The sequence below is a fragment of the Phoca vitulina genome, unplaced genomic scaffold (genome assembly GCF_004348235.1).
Source record: "Phoca vitulina isolate PV1807 unplaced genomic scaffold, GSC_HSeal_1.0 scaffold37, whole genome shotgun sequence".
NCBI classification, from domain to species: Eukaryota; Metazoa; Chordata; class Mammalia; order Carnivora; family Phocidae; genus Phoca; species Phoca vitulina.
In genome coordinates, this window is record NW_022589740.1 from 8184221 (window position 1) to 8208193 (window position 23973).

General features: G+C 49.7%; 1 protein-coding gene across 1 annotated transcript in view; it reads right to left on the reverse strand.

The window, feature by feature from the left end:
- Positions 1 to 5291: 5291 nt before the first annotated feature.
- The window catches only part of DMRT1 (doublesex and mab-3 related transcription factor 1), a 104638-nt gene continuing 85956 nt past the window's right edge, over positions 5292 to 23973 (reverse strand). The window contains exon 5 of the mRNA XM_032427433.1: positions 5292 to 5446. Within this exon, the coding sequence (XP_032283324.1) occupies positions 5292 to 5446 (155 nt within the window). The remainder of the gene's footprint in view (positions 5447 to 23973) is intronic.

Genomic DNA, 23973 nt, shown 5'->3' on the forward strand with positions numbered 1-23973 from the left:
AGCGCTCCAACCACAGTTATTAACTAGGTAGAATTGTGACAGGTATTAACAGCGGAAGGGTCAAAGAGAATGCGCGTATGTCGTCGTCTTTCTCTCGGCGCACAATCTCGTGGTGTGTGTGTATTTAGAAGCTGGGAATGCAGATGCCCTAGCTGAGAAGCCGAAGATGTTCTGACTCCAAGTCCAGGAGTCCTGGTGGATGTTCCTCAGCGAAAACCAAAACCCAAAACAAAAAGCCCCCACTTAATCAAAAGGACAGTTTCACATTGTCCCAGATGTAGAATGCAGCAGGAAATTTTCTGCTTTGCTGGATTCTCATGGAGGGGGAGGTCAGGGTTCCTATCTTCCGTTTTAATCGCGACCACGGTGACGCTGGAGGCCGGGGCGTGCAGAAAGCCCTGTGAATGCAGGAAAATGAGCCCCCTCTGTCCGCGCGTGAACTTCTCGGCTCTCATCCCGTCCGCGCCTCTAGGCATTGCTCTTTGGCCAGCTTCAAATTGAAAGTGGGGAACGAGTGTCCGGTGAGGCGGTGGGGCAACCAGCAATTGATTTCTTGAGGTGACAATAATGCCCTTGTTCTCCCTCAATTAAATGGGGAGAGACTCCTGCGCCCCTCCCACAATATCCCCGTAGCCACCCTCCAGGGCGCGGGGTCGAGGGCAGAGGCCGCGTGCGGCCTGGGACGGGCTTAGGGGGGGACGCGAACGAACGTGTCTGGCGGGCTCCGCGGAAGGAAGGTTCAGGACGGGCCTGTCCCCACACCATCTTGGCAGTGGGCGGCCTGAGGATCCTTAAGGGCCGAGGCCTTCTTCAGTAAACGGGGCGCAGACCAGCCCGCAGGCCCTGTGCAGACTGCGGCTGCTGCTGCCTGCTCTGCGCTTCACGTTCTCGAACTCTCGAAACCAGCAGGGGCTCAGGCCTGGGCGCGAGCGCTCCCGCTCGTGCCGATGCCTCAGACCCAGACCTAACCCCCGAGGCCGTGCCCGCCGCCATCCTTTGGGGGTGGGGTGGGGGGTGTCGCTCTAGCCTTGCTTCGTCCGAGGGGCCCACTGAGCGCCGACCTCTGCTGGAAAAGCGCGTCCTCGCGGCGCTCCCCACGGGGCCAGGACCCCGCCCGCTGCCTCTGCCGCAGGAGGCCCCCGGCGCGGCCGCTCCCTCTCCCCGCGCGCGCAGGGTTTGGGGCTCCCGGGCCCGGCCCGCCCCGGGGTGCACTGGGGGCGCCGGGGCCGCCCCTACTGCACTTTGTTAGAGGCTCGCAGTAGGCGGCCTGCAAACCCTGTGCGCCTTCTGAGCAAAGGGGAAAAAATAACATGTCCTCCCCAAAGGAAAATGAGAGCAGCGCGGACCTGAGAGCATTTTAAAGCTGTTTCCCCTGCGACTTTAGCATTCAAAACAAAACAAAAAGGCCAAGGAAATCTTTCTAGGTGCTCCGAGCAACACTGAAGGGGCAAGGAAAGTTTTTCTCCGGTGCTCGCTCTCGGGGCGTTCAGTTCTGCCCCAGAACCAGCCGCTCTTCCAGAACGCCCTTCTCCCTCCGCCTCCCCTCTCGTCCCGCGGCCCAGGAACAAAGTCCCGCTGCGGGGGAAGCGGGAGGCTGTGCGGGATTCGGCGAAAGACTCCCCAGTTCGGCTGTGGGGGGGGGGGGGGTGCGGGGATAACGGGAAACGGCGGGCGCCGCCCGCACCCCAGGGACCTGGCTGCGAACTCCACGCACGGAAGCCCGACCAAACGCGGGAGAGTAACGCTGGAAGGCCGGGGCCAGCGCCCCACACCGAGGGACCTAGGCCCAGGGCCTGCGCTCTCACGGCCTGCTCGGGAGCCTCCTGGGCGGGGCGACTTCCGGAGCACTTGGGGCTCCGCCCATCCACCAGCGCCCCGCCCCCAGCCCTGTTCGCCCCGCCCACGCGCCCTGGGCCCTCGCCTGCCCGCGGGGCCGCCTCTCAGAACCCGCGGGAAGTTAGCCGGGCGTTTTTTGAGGGGGGAGGAGGGAGGGAACTGGACGAGGTAGCGGCTGAGCGAGGGCCGCTCGCGTTTCTGTGAAGGGGCGGGAGGAGGAGGCTCTTCCCCAGGCGAGAACGGCTGGCGGGGGCTGAGCGTGCAGGGCAGTCCTCCGGCCTCGTCCGCGTGTGTGCGCGCGGAGAGGGAGGAGGGCGACGGCCCCGCGCCGCTGCCCCGGCAAACTTCCCGCTCGGGCAGCCGGCGGACAGGGCCGGGAAAGCCCCTCTCCTTCCACCCGCTGCCTTCAGGCGTTTTTTGAGACGCGTAGCCCTTTCCACAAAGCGCTTTTAATACAACTTGATGCAAAACTTCAAAATGCGGTGCAGTGTGCGTGTACGTGTGAAGCCGGTTCGGCCCCGAAGTTCCCGCGCGGGGAGGGGCTCGGTGTTCACGCGTGCGCAGCAGTCTGGTTTCCACGAGGTGCGAGGGAGACGGCGGTGATGGCTCACGCCGCTGCCCCGAATTGCGGTTTCGTGCGTGGGTTTCGGAGGCAGCCCCCGCTACGGGTATGGCAGTGGCTGAGGCAGCGAGGAAGCCGTGTCACCGGCGTCGCCCCGGGCCTCTCAGGCAGCTTTCCCTGATGCGCTAGGTCCGCAGCGTGGGGTCCGCAGCTCATTAGGATGAGCGCAAGGGGCACCCGAGTGGGGCGCCCGGCCGGGACAGCGTCCGCAGGTAGTGGGGGGACGGTCGCCCTCGCCCGAATTCCCTGCAGGAGCCCGAGGCGGCCTTGAGGAAAGGCACGCGTTTCATTTGTCCGCTGCCCCACGTCCCGTGGCGGCAGCTTGCCCAGCGCCCAGGACGGGAAGGCTCGGCGAGCCTGCCTCGGTTTCCCCGCGATGGAGCAGCAGAAACGCCTGTAAGGGCTCCGGGCTGTCCCGGGCGACCGCCAGACGCGCAGGGGATGCCTGACACGCCCACACTTTGCACACGCGTGTTGGGCACACTCGTACACCGCACACTCCATGGATATCACCCGCAGGAGGAAGGGCCTTGCGGTTACAGGTCTCCGTAGGAGGGGGGCAAAGCTTAAGAAAGTGACTAAAATAGGGTTAAAACCCAGCAACCAAGCCTTCCTGTCTTTGCTCTACCTTGTGTTCAGAATTTGCTAAGTTCCTAAAGTCGAGCACCTGCTCGGCTGGGCCAGCCCTGGCTCCCTCCCTAGCAGTGAGAAATAAACACCCGGGGAGTAGTGGACCTGGGGCCGGGCCTTCGCGCCGCGAGTGGCCCGCCTCGGGGGGAGCGGGGAGGCGGGGTTCAAAACCAAACTCGGCATTGGGCGCGGCAGGTGCAGGAGGCCGGAGGGGGCTCTCTAAAGGACAGGAGCCGCCCACCCGACCTGATCCCGGGGCTCCGGCAGCTGGGAGTCGAACTCAGGCTGCAGAACGAGGCTGGAAGCGCACGGCCTGCGAAACCGGAGCCCGGCCCTGGGTTGGGGGGGTGGGGTTGGGCACCAGGGGCCCAGAATGAGCTCGGCCAAGTCTTTGACAGGCGCTGTTATGTTTACCCGGGCTCCGCTGACTTTTCAGAAACACAAGGGCCCTTAAGGGGCAGCCCCCTCCGCCACTGAGGGGGCGTGTCCAGCTTCTCCAACAAAACCACCCCGCAAAAATCGTGTGTTGGGGTCTTCTCTAGAACGGCGGGAACTGGAAGAGTCCTGGATCCGCAGAAGCCAAGATTATTCAAAAAATGTAGGGGGCCTGGGCCGTGGGCAGCAAGTGCAAGAGGTATCTTCATCTTCGGAAAAGCCACCATGAACGCCTTGGAGGTGGCCGCCTGCGCCCCCAGGTCCCTTCCTGGCGCGCCCCACAGCCTCCAGGCGACGCCTCACAATATCTACAAGCCGCCCCGAAGGGCACCCGGCCGCAGTAGCAGCGGCCTGACAAGTGTGATAAAATGATCTTCCTTAACTAAACTCGTAAAGCACTGGGCAATAAAACTCAATCTTCTGTAAAATCCAATTAAGTCATTATCTGACTGATTGTATCTTTAATTGAAAACAGAAGTGACAGTAAATTTCTGTGATATATCAGGATCAATCGATACCACTATGCGATTCGGCCCCAAGAAGTGATTTATAATGTCAAACCTATATAGGTAACTCCACATTATTCTCTCTAAAACCACTGGTGGATGAAATTAAGAGTAAGTGCATTTAATAAAAAACAAGATGGTCAGGTTATTGATTACAACAGATGGGGGTGAAATCAAATAGATGTTTTCAAAGCACAGAGCGAAGAAAATACAAGTAATTTCTTTTTTCCTGTTTAATACCGCTCACCAAATATACACACAAGGAAATTCAGTCATCAATAACGTTTTTATTTCAGGTACAGCTGCAACTACACAGAACAATGAATTTTTTTCAGACTAGTTTCATTTCAGGATGGCTTCTGTTACATAAGGAAGTACTCCACAAGCAATTTTTAACAAAATAATGAACTCAGAAATCTGTAGTAACTTTTAAAGATGTACTTATTTTCAAATCAGATTACAACAGAAGGTTACAAAATAGTCTAGACTGCATCCATTTTTTTTCTCCCTGTAGTAGAAAGAATGTGTAGGATAAACTCTCCTATTGTTCTAGAAACAAACCCGGGAATTCTACATTGCTGAGGTTACTTTAAATTGCGTTGTTTTGAAATTACACCCTTTACACAGAAAATGTAGTGGCTCTTTAGGGCTTTAATTTCTTTTTCTGACTGTATCTCAATCATGTTTTCCAGTGGGGGGAATGGAGGAGGGCTTGGCTTTTCCAACAGCAACACAAACACAGTATTTCCAATCACTCTGACCTTCTGCAGATTTCTAAAACAATCACTAAGTTTGTCTGCTCTCTTCTTCTCACCGGTCAGGTATTTGGCTAAATTTATATTTTTGCAGTTTTATTAAAATACTAAAATAGAAACGTCTGAAGCACCTAAGATTTCATTTTAAAACCAGAAGTAGTATCTAATTATGACATTTAGATGCAAATGTACTGCTTGACTTTAGTGAATTACTGTATTTCTTGAAAACTACATGTAAACCAGTATCATAAAAAAAGGGAGGGGGGAACACTACTATTTAACTCCGTGAGCAAAGCACTTAATTCTTGCAGATGGTAGTCATGGATCCTAAACTATTCCAAATGTATTTTAGCCCAGAGGCTAAGCTCTAAGGAGTATAAACCAAACACGCTCTCAACAGTTAAGTCGACATGAGTCAAGGCAAAATATTAACAACAAACCCCGTGTCTAAATGGAATAAGCCTGCTATTCCAAGTGAAACAAATGGCCAAAGGCACCGGGCATCATTTACTCGTCCTCTTCGATGACGGGAGGGACGGTGAAGCTGCTGGGCTCGGAGGCAGACTCACATTCGAGCACTCCCTTTGTGCTCTCGTTACTAATAGGAGAGCTGCTGGAGAGGGAAACCAAGCCAGAATCTTGACTGCTGGGCGGCGAGAATACTGGGACGTGGGGAGAGACAGGGAGGGAGAAGAGTATGTTAAAAGTGGCTAGTCTTTCTGCATTCAGTATTCAATTAGGTTCCAACAAAGATAGAGGCACACTCTGCATTTCTATTCTGAGTTGAAAGTGTTGTTCTAGGCACTCATTAAAAACCCCAGTGTTTCTTTAGAATTAAAAAAAAAACAGTATTTCTGCACAATATCTATTCAGTTATCTGAGTTGAAGGGGAAAGTTAGGTAGCAGAGTTCTGGATTTATGTGCATAAAGAAGAAAAAAAAAAAAACCCAGTCTGCTACCCCTCCCCCCTCTGGGGAAACTATATCCACCCTTCCCTGAACCCCTCCCCTTTATGTAAAGGATGCTAATAGAACTTGTCTTGTCAAATGATCCACCTGACAAATTACCCAAAGCAAGACTCCACCCATGTGTTTCTACCATTTGACAGGTAACCCTAAGTTTTTCAACATACAACCAGCAAAGGTGATAGCTTACTGATATTGATATTCCTGTTATTTCTCTTGGACTTTTACAGGACCAAACACTTGCTGTTTACATAACTTTTGAAAACTAAAAAGTTTTTCAAAAATACAAAAATTTGAAGGAATACCTTCACTAAAAGAGAAGTCAGGTAAAGATTTTAAAAGTAAATCCGTGCACATAAAACTCTACTAGGACCTGACAGTAAATATGAAGGATGCTAATGTGCTGAACAATTTTTGCAACCTTACAAGCCACAGTAGATACAAAATTTAAGCAAAAGGGTCTCTGACCTTCTTAACCTTAGCCGAGTTCAGATCCACCCCCAGAACTCCCTTCCTGCCTAGTGTGAATGTAATTAAGGGGAAGCTGCAGTGGTAATTTCTCTCCTCATTAACTTCCTGATTGGTTTCAGCCTCAGGATTCTGCCGGGCAGTAGTTTGTCACCGATTCCAAACGGCCAATCGTTAATACTAATGTTTGTGTAACTAACTGCCAGCATCCGCCACGGCTTCTTGTACAACAATAATGGTGAAAGGGTACATTAGTGCCCTGTGTTAATTCAGCTTGTGTTCATCAATAGGGACATCTATGATGTAATTAGCCAAATGCACTGGGAGCTGAGTGCTGAAGTCATTTGTAGAGAACTAAATCATAGTAGGAGCTGTACCGGGTCCTGATGTGTTTGCCATCAATACTTATTATGTTTCGGATTTAATAAGGTATATTACCATGCTGAAAAGAGACCTTTTTACAAGAGAACACTATTTGCGCTTGTTATGGGTTTGGAAAAGGTTTGCTGCAGCTAGTGGAACCACACAGAACTAAAAGAACAGAGCTGGGATCTAAGAGGCTGACCTTGAACCACACCACTGGACCAAATTATTTCAGAAAGCCCCTTTCTTCTCACGTGACATACAGACGGACAGACAGAACGATGGAGAGTTTTGTATGGCTACCCCTAATACCTCCAGTAAGGAAAGGCATGATCTGAAAGCTTAGTAAATCTGAGAAACAATTTAGGCAATTTCCTGACCAGCAATTACCTTTGATATTGATAGTATTTGTTTAGTAACTTAACTAAAAAGCAAGGGTAAAAGCGTATAAGCTTTTTTTTTTTTATTTTTTAAGTAGAACGCTGTTAAATGTACGTTACAGACACCAAAAAGCATACACATGCGTATATAAATACATAATGGCAACCAAAAAAACCCTGGGAACCTATGAAATCTGAAGCCTTCATCTTATTGCAGTTCATAAAGGCTAAATTCGAATTGTCCTACGGATGCAAAATTCCCTGCAAATCCAAGATGATTTATGAATGGCACTGCATGCCCAGGATGTTGCAGATACAAAGAAATGTTTTCCAAAGGCAGCAGACTCTGCTGACATCTTGGTACTCTGGCCAACTAAGAGCCAGCCGCAGAGTCCATGAGCTGATCTGCCCCCCGCCCCAACCCAACCTCAAACCAATGAGAGCAGGTCCTCTGTCAGGAGCCATGGGGACAGGAGGGAGCATTTACTGCCTACTTCCTGTATGCCACATACCTTAACGAAGTGGGTAGCGCTCCAACCATTCACTGGAAGAATTATTCTCACCGGGTGACACGGGCGACCTTGTGGAAGCCAGAGGGCAGTGTGGCACCGGCCAGCCCCCCCACCCCGCGGTCTCGCTCTCCCTGCGCTGTCCCACCCTTGGGCGCCACGGTTAGTCACTGGCCATGGAACCTTCCTAGTCGCTGAGTTTAAGGAGGCAAAACACCTGACCCTTGTCAGACTAACGTAGCAGCTAGGAAGGAGCGAGTCAGTGCTCCCCGACATGTCCTGAGCCCCCAGCCTGCCTCCTGCCTTCAGTTAGCAGCCGATCTAGGGGACGCCCCTCCTCCCCATTACACCCCAGCCATGCACCTCCCACCCCCAGTTAACTGATCTGTGACCCAAAGGTGGAGGGGCAGGAATTCTGCAAAAGGAAGAAATGGGGGAGAGCCCCCTTTTGCCCTCAGTTGCCTTGTGGGTGTTTTCTTGGGAAGTCTTCCTGTGACTCCAACTCCAGAGACACACACAGTGTCACCGGCACCGACGGGGGCTCCACGAATCCTTCACGCACGGCTGCACTCCAGAGAAGATGCAAATAAATGAACTCAGCCCGTTTTGAAAAATGCCAGTAGTTTTCAGTGTCTCTACAGTCAATTTAAATCTACGTTGTTTTTACTTTTGTTCAAGGCTTAGCGTTGTCTTCGCAAAGGGGCCTGCTGAAGTTAGGGATGGTGTTTGTTGGCCTTTGTGTGGCCCCTCCTAATAGCAGTTACAGTAAAGATTTCCTCAGTGTCTTCTCGGAGACTAATGTCCAAAACCTATTTTACTACAGTCCTCAAAGGGACCCTCTCCATTTTAATGCAGCTTCATTAAATTTTGTTGGGGGGAAGAGTAATCACTGATCACTGTAAATCATTTTATACCAATTAAAAATTCAAAAGTCAGAGTTAGCCTTTCTGCCTTTCAAGCTGATTCTAATGAGCCTGACACAAGGCTAATTTCAACTCCGAAGGTTCCTCTTAATTATTTTGTGAAACTGCTAATGCCTCGTGTCTGTGGGACTGTAAGAAAAGGTACACTGCTGGCAGCACTAGAAATGGGTTCAGTCCTTCTAGACGGCAATCCAGTGACATGTAATAAGAACCGTGGAACTGTTCATACCCTCTGACCTGGTAATTCCCCTCTGGGGAATCAGCCCAAAGAAAGAGAGAATAATTGGCCCAGAGATGCTCAACACACGACTATTTGCATCATTGAAGATGTTAATGCTTTGCTCTGGTGCTGGGGGTGGGGATGGGGGCAGCTGGGCTTGGGGGGGGGGGGGGAGCAGTGGACAGCAAGCATTCACAGGCAATAAACAATTCCAGATTCTGCTACCCCTTGGTCATGGACAGGCTCCCAGCATTTTTGGAAATGGAAGAAATGACTTCTGGAGACCGAAGTAGAGACTAAAAAGTAAGAACAGAAAAACCTGTCCGTGTGATTTTTTTGTGTGTTCCAATGAAAGGTGGACAAACCTCCTCCAGGCCTCACCGTCGATTGAACCAGCAAGCCCAGTATCTGTTTTCTCTCAAGTAGCCTATTTGTCTACAGAAGCTAAAGGGGCTTTCTTTTACTATTATTTAAAAACAAACGAAAAAACTTTACACATAATCACTCTTACCAGTGCTGGGAAAAAAATTTTTTTAAGATGATTCTAGTGATACTATCTAACCACCTTGCTGCACCCCCCCCCAAAACTCCACCTCACTAAAAAACAAACAAAAACCACTCTAACTGCTAAATCTTTCAACATTGCAAAGACCCCTGACTTTTAACTTGAATGATCTGTTGGAAGTCAGTGGGCTGGAACGAATAATTCTCCTCCAGGGATGTGAGAAAACAGGATATTCATGCTTGAGAAAAACTTTCTTCCTCTCTATGTTAAATGCTGTTAAACACCCACTAAGAAACCATTTGAAAATAAGAATATAAGTGGCATTCCTCAATTATTAGCAGCTCCACACCTCAAAGTGGACAGGAAGAAAACAAAAGTGCTGGCCTCTGGTTTCCTGAGTTCGCAGGCCTCAGAGTCTGATGAAAAGCTAATGAAAATTTCTCAAACAACAAATTCTTCCGCTCCGTGATAACTGTCGTGTTTGGAAATAAAATCACGTCCAACCAACAGCACTTAGCAGATATTTAATGTTTCACAATGGGACTCTTTTCCAGAGTGGTACTGCTGCCCTTCTCACTCACATCTAAAATAATTAGGATTATCGGAGCCGTCCGAAGCTTGGCAGGTTCAGTTTGTACTTTCAAACAGCATTAATTCTTGGCACTCGGAACAAGGGATAAAAGGTAAAGATATGAATGGAGATCTTTATTCAACCCGATCTATCACGGATTAGCTCATTCTTTTCCAGTTCATGCCTGCACTCTAGTTAAGGGCAGGGCTAAGCTGTAACTGATGTAATTAGAAACCACAAGCTGAGAAAAATAGCCCTTTATTAATCTCCCCCCATTTACTATATATTTGCTTAAAAAATATATATAATCTTTGAAACAATTAAATGTTTTTTTTTTTTTCCACCTACATGTAATGAAAGGGCAGTGACAAAGAGAGGGCTGTTGAGGATTACGCTCTCCCTGCAAACACATCTTCAGGAGCAGCTCTAAAATCTAACATCCATTTTGAGAGGGGCCAGCTCTGTGCTCTGCGTGTTGTGGAGAGAAGTGGCCGAGCCCCGGCAAATGGGGGTCCCTGTGGTGGGAAGCAGGCACACAGCAGTCCTCCCTCCCCCCTCAACAACAGCATGACCTGTGCAGGCAGGGACGGCCAATGCTAAAAATGAAGTGAACTCGTAAGAGAAAGTAACTATGCACTATTAACAGTACCTCTTCGTGTAGGACGTGGATACACAACTCACAAAATAACACCGGAACAACTCTTTCGTTCTGGAAATCAGCAGAAGCCTATCAGGCAGCCTGCAGAAGTAGCTGCAGAGACCTCCGGCCTGGGGGGCGGGCGGCCTGGGCTCCCAGCCTGGCCTACTGCTCAGGGAACTACGGGACAACACACCAAACCCACTCCCCTACCCACCTACAGAGTCCAACACAAAGAACCCTTTCTCCATCGTTTTAATGTAGTGCACAACAAAGGAAAAGCAAGAAGGGACAGCATTCAGCCCTCCCCCCCCAACCTGGGACCTGGGCAACACCATCTCAGGCCAGACGCCCTCCTCGACCCCCACCCCCCGCCCTGCATGACAGACACTCCTGAACTAAGGCATGGCAGCTCCTGGGGACCCCCATTCCTTGCTTATTTCTTAGAGGGGGTCAAAAACCGACTGGAGTGTCCAAGCAGGCCCATGAATAAGCAAAGTGCCCCGACACCAGCCCCATCCTGATGGGTGCTCAGCATCCCCGAGGACCTCACTGCTCACCTCCGCAAAACCCCCTGCCCATCAGCGGTGGGGACACTGCTGGTGGCTCCCTGACCCCAAACTGTCACCATCAGTCGTAGAGACGTCTCTCTGACTCCTTCATTCCTGAACTCTCTCTGAAGGAAGCAAGTGTGCCCAGGAGGGGTTAACTCATTGTCACTGGCCCCACGGACTTCTCTCACCCAGGGAGGCGGCATTTGGTGATACACACAATCCAAACATTCACACTGGGGGCGCCTGGGTGGCTCAGTCGTTAAGCGTCTGCCTTCGGCTCAGGTCATGGTCCCGGGGTCCTGGGATCGAGCCCCGCATCGGGCTCCCTGCTCGGCGGGAAGCCTGCTTCTCCCTCTCCCGCTCCCCCTGCTTGTGTTCCCTCTCTCACTGTGTCTGTCTCTGTCAAATAAATAAATAAAATCTTAAACAAAAAAACACAACATTCACACTGCCTGGGTTTTCACCAAAACATACTCAGTCTTAAAACCTGCACATAGTGTGGCTTTCGCTTCTCTTAGGTAACAACATCCCGAGACGAATCCTCACAATGGCTGACTCTGCTCTACTTTGCCCTTCAGTGAACCAGACACGAGGCCGACTTTGAACATAAGCATTCTGAGCCCCGGTTTCCCCATTGTGACATGAGGCTAACCACAGGCCACTGTGATAATCAGTGAGTAACAGTGATTTTTAGTTTCCTTATTCCACTGGTCTGCAGTCTACCTCTCAATATCTTAAAGTTAGATTCTTGCTTCTGAAGGTGCAGGAAGTCAATGAGGATTTAGTACAAGGTCTGCTCACACATACATGTGCCTTCCTGACAGCGGGGAATGAGGAACACACTTGTACTTCACTGGGCCCAGAGCCCAGCCGCGGTGTCCCAATCAGCCTAATCGTCACTCAGACAATAGGTCCCTTGTGACACAAGCTCTGCTTTTTTCATCTTTGGGGGGGTGTAACAGGATGGCTGGTGTCAAATCAAAATCAAATAGCAGAACGTCTGTGGACATGCTTTATAAACCATACAAAAAATAGTGTTATCATCCAACGATCAAGCAAACCGTTCCTTCAGACAGCAGTATCTGGAAGCAGGAAGAATCTCTTAAGTTTGAGCTTAAGTTTGTCCTAAAAGGTAGGAACTCTGGGAAGTAGTGGACAGAGGCGTCCATGTTCCAGAAGTAGGGGTCTCCCCAGTTCCCAGTCTACAGCGACTGGGTACCTGGAGCCCTGAGAATGGAGACTGCTGGGGCAGCAGAAGCCGATCCTCAGTCAAAGGCAACAAGGCAGAGCCAGGGTAAGGTGTGCAGGCTTTGGTCAGTTCCACACCCTCTGCATGCCTCAGTGTCCTTGTCTGTAAAATGGGGACAGAGGAGAGCACTTAGGATGGATGGTTCTACACAAACTGGTGGGGCCCTGTAAAGCCCAATGCAGCTGAAAAGCCCACGGTGAAATCACATAACGCGTCACCATTTGGTGACCCACAGGCGGGCCTGGCCACGGCAGCACCTCGGCAGTCTGAGCCCTGTCCCTAGCACCACTTCCTGGCCTCCATCCTCATCCCCGCTGCCCTCAGCGGCCTCTGAGAGTCCGTTCTGAAAGCCTGTGGGTTCTGACAACAGACACCAGCATCTCAATGAACACTGGAGTCTCGGTTTCTTTAATTGTCAAAGGAGGAGAATAATTATGTGTCTCACAAAGCTGCTCTGAGGATTGAGATGGTATATGACAAAATAGTTTGCAGACTTGATGACTCTACACACTTGTCAGTCATTATGAGTCCCCCCCAATGAGTCCGCAAACTTCTGCAGAAGAAGCGAAGCGAGTCTATGTACCCCACTGTCTACACAGAACCAAGAAATGAGTAAGATGTGTAGTAACACTGGTTGAGAAAGGGAAAAAAAAAAAAGAATTAGTGACAACACAGTTCAAACATCCCTGAATGTTCTCAGATGAGGTCCAATTCTGACGTTCAAGGAAAGGGGACTTTTACTTTATTCATCCTTCTTCTTCTTTTTTTAAATTTTATTTATTTATTTGAGAGAGCAAGAGAGAGCGAGCGAGTAGCAGAGGGAGAGGGAGAAGCAGGCTCCCCGCTGAGCAGGGAGCCCCACACAGGGCTCGATACCTCAGGACCCTGAGATCGTGACCTGAGCCTAAGGCAGGTACTTAACTGACTGAGCCACCCAGGCGTCCCTTTATTCATCCTCTTTTATACATCCAAAGCCTAACAGTTAAAATGAATTCCGAGCCTGTTAGTTTGTGCCTTCTTGAGCACCAGAGTTACACATAACATTTCCCGAGGCTGGGCCCGCAGGCCAGAGCCAGGGCTGAGCAAGGGGAGCCCCCAGAGCCTCCACCAGAAACAGGAAGTCAGCCTACAAGGTGGAAGACAAAACATGTGGTAAACTGAAATAGGCTGAAGACATCTACCACACAGTGCAGTGCACACTGCGGGTATTTAGTAATGGATGAATGTGTGGGAAAGACCACGGGCGTTAGTCTTCCCAGGACGTGCCACAACCACAGGACAGGGCTCACACACACATTGGCAGGAGAGTCTCAAGCCTAATAGAACTCTCAAATAGAACTCGTATAAATTTTGTAGCCAGTTTTAGGGACTAGAGCGTGCACGGGTTTATTTGCTTCTGTCTGTCAGTCCCGCACAGACTCCAAGCACAGCCGGGGCACACAGGCAGAGAGGAGCCTCACCAAACACACCCCGGGACAGGCAGTGGCCCTGGGACCTCAGCCTGGGCCAGGGCCGAAGAGCCTGGCTCCCGGGGAGCACATGGGACCCCGCTCGTCGGGGACTCTGCAATGCCAACAAGGGCTCGGGTCCAGGAGCTGTGCCCCGATGGGGTGGTGACACGTGCAGCTGCAAACACAGCTCAAACACGCCCGTGACGGAATCTCAGAAACTAAAGCGGACCAGGCAAGCCGGATGCTCACAAGTCATCTCTGGAGTCGACTTCCCATTTGATCCTGGGACCTGAGAAAACGGAAGGAATCAAACCCAGGAAGAAGGCTGCGTGTGGCATCTGCCATGCTAAAAAACTGGCCTGGCCCTGTCCAGATACTCTGCAACAAGAGAAAAATTTCAAGGAGCCCCGCAGTTTTCTGCACCCTGAGAAGGAGGAAGGGTCACAGATGTTTCAGCCTTAAAGGGTAATATGATGGGCATCCTGTGAAGGCGGAGAAAAAGCATGCAAGTTTTGGACACCACTGCCAGGAGGGCGGGTCACAAGGACACAGAACGCTGCCTTTGCACCTAGCGCCCCGGAGGACCTTGGTTTCTGGCTAATCCACCAGCCTGCCTTTCACTTTGGAATCCTATCATCTTCCACAAAACACGCTCTTTAACACAACATATAAGATATGTAGTTTTGGCTGCATGGTATTATTTTTTTTAATTTTTTAAATTTTATTTTACTCATTTGAGAGAGAGAGAGAGAGAGAGAGAGAGTGCATGAGCAGGGGGGAGGGGCAGAGGGAGAAGCAGGCTCCCCACTGAGCAGGAGCTGGATGCAGGACTGGATCCCAGGACCCTGAGATCATGACCTGAGCTAAAGGCAGACGTTGAACTGACTGAGCCACCTGGCACCCCCAGCCACATGGTTTTAAAGAAGTTTTTCATTTAGAGATATCCTGACACTCTGCCACGGAAATGGTTATAAGAGAAAGTTCGTGAGCAACTTCTCAAATAGAACTGGTATAAATTTTGTAGCTTGTAATTCAAAAGTAAATATTGTGCCCCAAATGACATGCTAGAAGCAGGGCAGAGGATGGTGTCAGGTAAATTATTTCATCCTTACTACCCGGGGACTCAGTCTTCTTTCAAAAGCAAATATAGGACTCCTCAGTATGACCTATCGTTCTACGCCAACTTTTCATTCTCCTTCCTAGCTAGCGTTACAGGAAATCTAAGACTAGTAATTATTAATATTTTCCTCTGGTACAGAATAAGGAAGCAGATGCCAGGACACATCTAAAAAAACATACACCAGATGAAATCAATCAGGATAGAAAATTCCAGGCATTTCCGGACAGGAGGATACATGCCTACTCACAGCCACACAAGCTATTTTACCGCCTAAATAAAACACGCACTCGTGGATGGACAAGGTAAGTTCAGGTTACAGGAGCAAGAATACACTATTTTGGAATGGTTCACGTTAAGGGTGAAGAGAAATAACAAAATAATAGCACAAAGTGCACATTTTTCCAAAAGACAGTTTTTACACGTTTTCTAAGAAAGCTAAAAAAAAAAAAAAAAAGAAAAAAAAGATATTCAATATATGTATTTCTGAAATCATTTTTACGTAAAGTGCCACCTTTTCATTTAGCCCCCACGAAAGGACTTCCACCCTTTCCGTGGGTCCAGTGAACCTGTGGGTGATAGAAGGCATTCGGGGAATGTGATGGCGCCTTCTCCCCTCCAGGCGTCTATGATATTTTTTAACCGTTTCAAAAGAGAAGAGCTCATGTTTGGAAAAGCATTTTAGTTTGCCTTCAAGAAAACGGTTTCCTGGGGCGCCTGGGTGGCTCAGTCGGCTAAGCGTCTGCCTTCGGCTCAGATCATAATCCCAGGATCCTGGGATCGAGCCCCGCATCCGGCTCCCTGCTCAAGGGAGTCTGCGTCTCCCTCTCCCTCTGCCCCCCAGCTCGTGCTCTCTCTCTCAAATAAATAAAATCTTTAAAAAAAAAATGAAAAAGAAAATGGTTTCCTTTTTCTCCTCAATGCATCCCGTCTGAAGCCAAAGTTCACAGGAGCCTGTGTTTGGGGGCTCCGCAGAATGACCCCCGCCGGCCTCCCGGGGTGAGAAGCTCCTGCACAGGGATGGCAGCTGCTGGACTGAAGGAAACCAACCCTGGCAGGTATTTACCAAAGCAGGAGACAAATTGTTACTTCACTCTTCCTTCCTCTGGTCAACAGGATGGTTTCCCTTTCAGGATTTAGTTTTCAGTTTTGAATTTTTTTTTTTTTTATTGTGGTGAAACACACATAACACAAAACCTATCATTTTAACCATTTTTACGTGTGCAGTTGGGGGGTATTATGTCTAGACACTCTGTTACGCACCTGCCGTCTCCAGAACTTTTTCGTCTTCCCAAACGGAAACTCCATCCAGGAACTGTCCGCTCCCTCCTCCCTCGACCCTGGGGAACCATCCTTCTTCTACCCTCTGTCTCTGCGAGTGGGACAACTCCAGGAACCTCCCATCAGTGGGGTCAGTCAGTATTTCTCCTTTTGCGACTGGCTTATTTCAGTGCACATCGTGCCCTCGAGGTTCATCCATGTCGTAGTGTATGGCAGGATTTCCTTCCTTTCGAAGGCTGAGTAATACCCCACGGTGTGTAGACACCACACTTTGTTTACCCATTCATTTATCAATGGATGTGCGGGTTGTGTCTGCCTCTGGCTATCGTGAATAATGCTGGTATGCTGGTGGTGTTTCTGTTCATGTCCCTGTTTGCAGTTCTTTCAGGCACATCCCCAGAAGTGGGATTGCTGGATTATATAGTAATTCTGCATTTAGGTTTTTGAGGAATTGCGAGACGGGTTTCCACAGCAACTATACTGATATTCCCACCAGCAATGCACAGGGGTTCCAATTTGTCTGCATCCTTGCTGCCACTATTTTGTTTGAATAATGGCCATCCTAAGGGGTACTTGGTCTTTTTTTTTTTTTTTTTTTTTTAAGATTTATTTATTAGAGAGAGAGCGAGCATGAGCAGTAGGCACAGAGGGAGAGGGAATCTCAAGCAGACTCCCTGCTGAACATGGAGCCCGATACGGGGCTCGATCTCACGACCCTGAGATCACAACCTGAGCCAAAACCAAGAGTCAGCCATTTAACTGACTGTGCCACCCAGGTGCCCCTGATCTTTTTCTATTAATCCCTTCCCTCGATTTCTCCCCACACTTCTTAATGCTGACTTATTGTCCTGTCTGCACTGTATTACCAACAAATTTAACTGAAGAGTTGGCCTCACCGCCCACTCGCTGGGTTACCCCTGGCAAACTGGTGGCTGTCTTATTCCCAGGCAAGTTTTCTCCAGGTCACCCATGACGTGCTGATCATCACAGCCCACGGCTGCTCCGGTCTTTCTTACTCCCCTCAGGGGCACTAGACACTTGACCTTGCCCTTCGCCCTCCACCTTCTGCTGTGGCTCTCCCAGCTTTCTCTGCCTTCCTCTCTTCTCTAGCCTCTGCCCTACAGACTTTCTCCAAACTGCGTGACTTGGTCCCCCCTTGCCACACAAGCTTTAAATATCCCCTCCTTGCAAATGACTACTTCACAATTTAGATCTCTTGCCCTGATTTCTCACTGAGGACTATTTCTGTATTTTCAATATCTGCTGGACATCTCCATCTGGATGAGCTCCCTGCAATGTAAATTCATAGTGTTCAAAATTAAACGCACCATCTGTCCCCACACAGTAAACCCGACCCTCCTCTCTTGGGTCCTGAGCACGCCCACTTCACCTTGCTCAGGCTCCAAGCCTCAGGATTATCTTAGGAAATTTCTCCCGTCACCTCCCTCCCACCTCCAAGCACTGGCAGAGTCCTGCTCATGGGAACCCCACGGAGCTCTATCTCTCCCTTACCGTAACCCCATCCCTCCACACCCCAGACTGGATCCCACCCTCATTACCTTGTACCTGATCTGCTAGCCTCTGGCTGTCCTGCTCAGTCCTCCCTCTCTCCTGCACTTTACCCTGGATGGCCACTGTGCTTCCACAGGCCTGTCTCCTTTCCTCAATCAACACCTCTCATGGCATGTGGAAACATCCAAACCCGCTGGCCTGGCATCTGAGGAGCAAGCTGATTCCCCACATCTCTCCTGCACTGGAATCCTGTGGCAGACTCCTACCGCTCTCCACCCCAGCGCAGACCCAGGATCCCTGCCTTTGATATGAGCTTGTGCTGGTCTCACTGTCCCCCAATCTCCACAGGTCAAAACCCAGCTCCAAGCCACTTTCCTGGTCTCTCTCAGCAGAAACAATGCTTGTGGCCTTTCTTGTGGTTCTGCCACTCCCACCTCCCTACCCTCTTCCCCTTCCATCACTGACCTAACAACTCTCCCCGAAGAACAGGGAAGGGGGTGCCTGGCTGGCTCAGTGGGTTGAGCATCCAACTCTTGATCTCAGCTCAAGTCTTGATCTCAGGGTTGTGAGTTTGAGTCTTGCGTTGGGCTCTGTGCTGGGCATGGAGCCTACTTAAAAAAAAGAACAGGGTAGGATCCACGTTGTATTTGTCTCAGGGGCCCCTTGGTGGCCATCCGTTAAAAGCCATACACCTGGTAAGCACTCGACAAGTGGTCATTGATGAATAAATGAGAGAATGAGTAACTCACTGGTCAAAGCCAGCTGAGCTGTCTCCTGGACCCCACGCCGTCATGACCAGTACAGGAACACGGCCAGGAGGCAGCTGTCAGGACAAGGGCAAAGGGATGGCCGCCAGCCCCACGTCCAGGAAAGGGAAGGTGCCAGGAGAGCCGCGAGTACAAGAAGAGATGTGACAGTGAACCTGAACCCTTAAGAAAGGTTCAGCATCTTGAAGGCAAGAGAGAGGAGGATCCACTTATAAACCTCCCTGTGGTCAGACGGTGGGAGGCAGGGAACTCTGGCAACAGCAGGAGAAATGATCAGTCATTTGGGAAATTCATTTCTGGGAAACAGCTAATTTCTCAATGACGGAGAGTTAATGAGGCATCATGAATCGACTTTTTTTTTTTTTTTTTTTTTGCGGGAGGGTGGGGGCGAGGCAGAGGGAGGGAGAGGGAGAGAGAACCTTAAGCAGGCCCAGCCCAAACCGGGGCTCGATCACATGACCCTGAGACCATGACCTGAGCCGAAATCAAGAGTCAGACCCTCAACTGACTGAGCCACCCGGGCACCCCCTGAATCTACTCTTAACCGCAGTCCCTGGACACCGCAACTTCGCTCTGGACACTAACCAAGATATGAGAACAAGTGAAACTGGAGGACCGAAAGGCACTTGTTTTCTCCACAGTGAAAGAACCTTACAAAACTACTACCTTCAACAAGTAGGTAATGTGGTGTCATCAGACAGGTTTTGGAAAGACTGCTTTTATTACTGACTGACCGAAGATGCGAACACCACAATAAACAGGCTTCATTCCACAGACGTGCAGAGAACTCCAGCCTCAACAGGCCTCACGGCGCCCCTGACACACGCATCCACAGCGGCCAGGGGTTAGTGTGCAGAGCGAGTCTCGGCTAATCTCAGGGATGCTATCTTCCAAACCCTGAAGTTTTGGAGATTCAAGTCTGTAGTCTATCAGAATAACTACTAAGAAAAAAACTTTTCAGCTTTAAAAAAAAAAAAGATCAACAAGAAGCATATAAATTTCACTGACTCCGACTAACCCACAGGGCAGTGTTTGGTCACAATATAATTGATTTCGCCCTTAATGCTACTGTTGAAAGTATTTAAATGGCCCAGCACGGACTCCAACCCCCACACTCTTCCTCGATCCCCCATTCCAAGTAGATCAGGTATTTTCACACTTGGTTCATCTTCAATGAAGACTGTAATTAAATCTTTAATTTGAAAACAAGAGTGAAAGTCCAGCACTCTGCATTATCGGCTGCCCTCGGAGCTGAGAGCAAAGAGCAATCAAGTAACAAATGGTGACCTCAGCTCCTTCAAGCTCAAGTAACCTGCTAATTTCAGAAGGTCCTGGCTCGTATCAAAAGTGACCAATTCACTCGTGGAGGTGCCTTCCGCAGCTACCTGGGCAGCCCCCTGGGAATCAGAAACGTTATCTAAATTGCATGAACTGTCAAGTTTACGTGCTGACTGGCCTTTTGATGACACCATCATTTTCAAAGCAGAAATTTCAGAATTTATGCTTGATGCTTTATTTCGTGTCCAAGGGGTAAAGGAGAAGCCTGTTAGGGAGCTGGGTGTTCTCAGGATTGTGACGACTCCCGGTCCTTTTTACTTTCTCATCCGCCTCCAGAACTTGCTAAAACTCTTCTCCAGCATAAGGAAAGGCAGTGTAGTGCAAACGAGTTACCTAATTCTTAGAGTATTTAGTAAGCACCTGCTCTGTGCCCTGCGTGGCTGTAGCCACAGGGAATAGGGCCGTGAATAAAACGAGTCTCTGTTCTCACAAGGAAAACGCCGGGCACACCTATAACCAGAGACACCTGGGACCGGCTTCCGGCTGGGTCACTGACTGGGGGTGTGACCGTGGGAATAATGTCACAGCTCTGAACCTCGACTCCTCATCATGTATTCATGGAAAACAATAATGTTAAAGGCTGTTGCACTTAAAAATAAGACATACCGAGTATTCGGTTGACACTAGTGTCCTTCCTCCCCTTGTTCCTTTCCGTAGTAAGAGAGCAGATCATCAGTACGTGCTTCAAATGGACAGCAGGGGCCATGTGAAGCAAAATCAGGAGGAAGGTGGTGTTTTCTTCTCCATCCTGTTTGATCCTTTGCGTCTTTCTCACCTGTTTGCACGTCTTCTCTGCTATTAGCAATCTGTGGGCCCTGGCCCTCTTCCCTGGTCTCCCCTCTGCCAAATCACCCCTTCCCCTTCACCTCAACCCGCTCCAGAAACAGTTCTATCTATTCAGGAACCACTTGGGGAGCTCTTGATGAAAAGCACCCAATTAAACTAGTTCACGAGGTAAATGAAGGCTTCATGCTTTGACCCTCTTGTCAATGTTTTCATTTTCTTGACACTGCGGGGACGTCATCTGGAGGCAGGGCAAATTTCTAAAGTGCTGCCTGTCCCGCTCAGTACACAGGACGTACTGTTATCAAGTGGGTACATCCTGAGTGTCACTTTGACTAGGTCAGGGTTTCATAATGTACAGCAAAGACATTCTTGCTGAGTGAGGTTCTGGTCCACGCACAGCATGTGGCCCCCTCCCCAGCACGGAGTGACAGCCTTTAGAGCATCTACTGGTAAGAGAATCTCCCGCTGATAATCAGCTTCCCTTCCTGGAGCTTAATGAGAATGCAGTCCTAGGGCGAACCCAAAAACCACTGGTATTTTAAGAAACGAAGTTACAAGACAATTGCTTTCCACTACGAGTAACTGTTTTCTAGCACTTCACGGAAGCTCCAGAATCCTAATGAAGTGTTTGTTGGAGTGCTGAATAAAATGAACTTCTAATTATTTTTGTTAGGAAGTGGTGTTAGTTTTCACACTAAACCAGGTAAAACTGAGAGAAAAGGAAAAGACACAAATATTAGCATTAGCTAACCGTGTGCTTGGGAGGTAAGGGGGGAAATTTATCATGCTAAACCAAGGTCATGCATTTATGTAAAAGTACCTAGAAGCTTCTGTGTCAAACTAAACTATCAAATACCAAAGGACCTAAGTTTGCTACCTGTGTTTAATAAACATGTATTATTTTTGTAGTAATAAAAAGTGATAGAAAAAGGCAGAAAGGAAGGATAAAAGGAAACGAAAGAAGCCAGAGGCCATGCTGGAAACCCAGCCCCCCTGCGTGAACTGTAGGAGGGAGCTCTTTAATGAGTGCAGGCCGTGGCCACTGGGAGATGAAACAGGGATTCTGAGGAAGGCTGGACCCCCGGCCTCAGGCACGAGCTGAGTGCTGACCTAGGTAAGCAGGCTTGTGAAATGAGCCTCAGCCCACATTATTTATTAGCATAATTATTAATAATAATCGTTATCATTCACTGAGGCCCTATCGTGTTCCAGGCTGTACTTTGCTTATCAAATCTCCACAAAAAACCCTTTGGGGAGGTGGGTAGTAATAACCTCATTTGTCAGATTTTACAAACTGAGGCCCGGAGATGGTGATTAACATCCAAGGTCACACAAGCGCGGCGAGTCAGAGCCAGGATGTCCTTAGGCCCTGAGCCGGGACTGACCACCGCAAGGCCGCAGAGCCTAATGAGCGGTTTGTGGGCTTGCTGTCTCTGCCCACCTACTGCAGACTGCACCCAGGGAGCCCTCTACCCACCAGCCCTCCTCTCCCCCGCATTCACAAAGTTGCTGCCCGAGTTCTTCCCCAGAAAGCCACAGTTCTGCCGAAAGAGATGGCTCAGACGTCCAAGCATCACCTGAACTGGAGGTTCACCTTCTGAAAATGAATCCAGGAAGAGGCAGCTACCCCAGGGACCCTAATTTCCACATCTTTTAAATCTATTTTCCAAGCAAAAGAGATTTCAGGGATCCATCATGCGATTCGGTGGAGTGAAGGGTTGGGGGCAACTTACCTGTTTGCAGCTGATGGTCAGGTCCTGGGGTGCTTCAGAAAATAAAGTCGGAGTCACTCGGCAGAACCCTGCATTCTCTTCCAAAGCCACCTCCTGCTGCGGAGCCTTGCGAGCCCCAAAGCAGCAGAGTGCGGAGGGGGGACAGTGTGTCTGGGCCAGCAGGGAGGCTGCCAGGGGCCGTGGGGTGCTGCCTTCTACCAGGACCCCGGGCACCTGGTAGGACAGTCTGACAGAGAACCGTAAGATCTGGGAATCTAAGAGCTGCCAGACCCTAACATGTCCAAAGAGCATTCAAAGGATCTTATCTTTCCCAAGTTGCATGTGCCTCGGGAGAGGAAAGGGGACAACAGACCCTTCCTAATGTAAATGCTTGCTTTCCCCCTCATCCAATCTAAGAGCATGATGACCGTTCCGCAAAGCACACATCTGACTGAGCAGGGGCAGGTTGGCACCAAGGCAGGACGCACCCCACAGACCTCACGCTCTTAGCATGCTCCCCAAGCACAGAGAGGTACCAGACAGCCCAATTCTGGGCAGATCCATATAGGTGAGTTTTCAGAGTAGATAAGTAATTACCCAGTTCCACCTCTTGTGACCTCTCATGAAGTCAGGGTGGAGACAATGAAAAATGAACCAATTCACCCCAGCAGGCTCCAGCACCCCATGGTCAGCATATCAAGGGCTCCTGATACATCTAACAAGTGCCATGGCGCCTGACCGGGGCCACCAGCGGGAAAAACCCATCCATCAACGAAACTAACACAGAGTCCGCGTCCTGCTCAGATCGGAAACCAGAGCGTCAGGAAACGGTTCACGGTACAATAATTAACTCCTGGATTCATGCAGCAACTGTCTTTAAGGGCAGGTCATCTTTGGGGCCTCGGTTTCTGTATCTTCAAAGCTCGGAGGTTGGGATCAATGCTTTGGACCTTCTCTCCCTGAACGAAAATTCTGTGTTATGATTCCCACTGTGTTACAGTTTCTCAAATCTCCGTTTCCTTTAGGCTCTAAAGGGTTAAGTGCCTGCTCAAAGTCAGTTACCTGAGTATGAAACAGAGCTGGGGAGTTCAACATCAAGTGATTACTTCTGAAGCAAGGAATTAAGACCTTTTGCTTCCCTAATAGAGACATTAATGTTTTCTGTCAATAAAGGATTAAGTAAGTTCTTTCCAATCACTGGGATTTGGCCACTAAAAGGGATGTTCAATCTCTCCATCTTTGTGCTGCTGAAGAAAGTGGCTTCAGGTGACAGGTGACAGTTTCTGCCTCAGAATCAAGCACTGATCATGTTATGATGACTCGATGGAAACCACATTAGTTAATTTTTCACAACCAGTCTCCTAACACTACTGGTTCTTGACGGGCTCAGTCTATGAATCCAGTTCTTGAGGAGTGTTAATTACTGCTTTTGTGAGGATCTCCGCTGTTGTCCACATGACCTCCTGGACGTGGACACACACCCCTTAGCACAGAGAGGATGCATCCCCAGCCTCTCCAGAAAGGAGACAGTGCATTTTCAGCTGCACTGGAAACACAGTTGTCTCTACACTGCGTCAGCAAGAAAGCAGGTGGATCACCTCCTCCTTCCTGTATTTTGGGCTGCCTATTAGACTCGGTCCTCTCGTGACAAGAAAGCAGCCACAGAGACGAGAATGCCTGGGGTCTTTACAAGCACCTTTGCTTGTCCCAGAGCCGGTGTTCTTATGTGGACATGGACTGGGATTCAGTGCAAGCTGGCTGTAGATGCACCAGGCTGGGGGGCTTGGCCTGGGATCTGTCACCTGCTCTTGTCCTTTCCCTGTAGGCACTGCCCAAATGCTAGACAAGAGCACCTCCCTTCCTGCCAGGCCACTCGAGAGG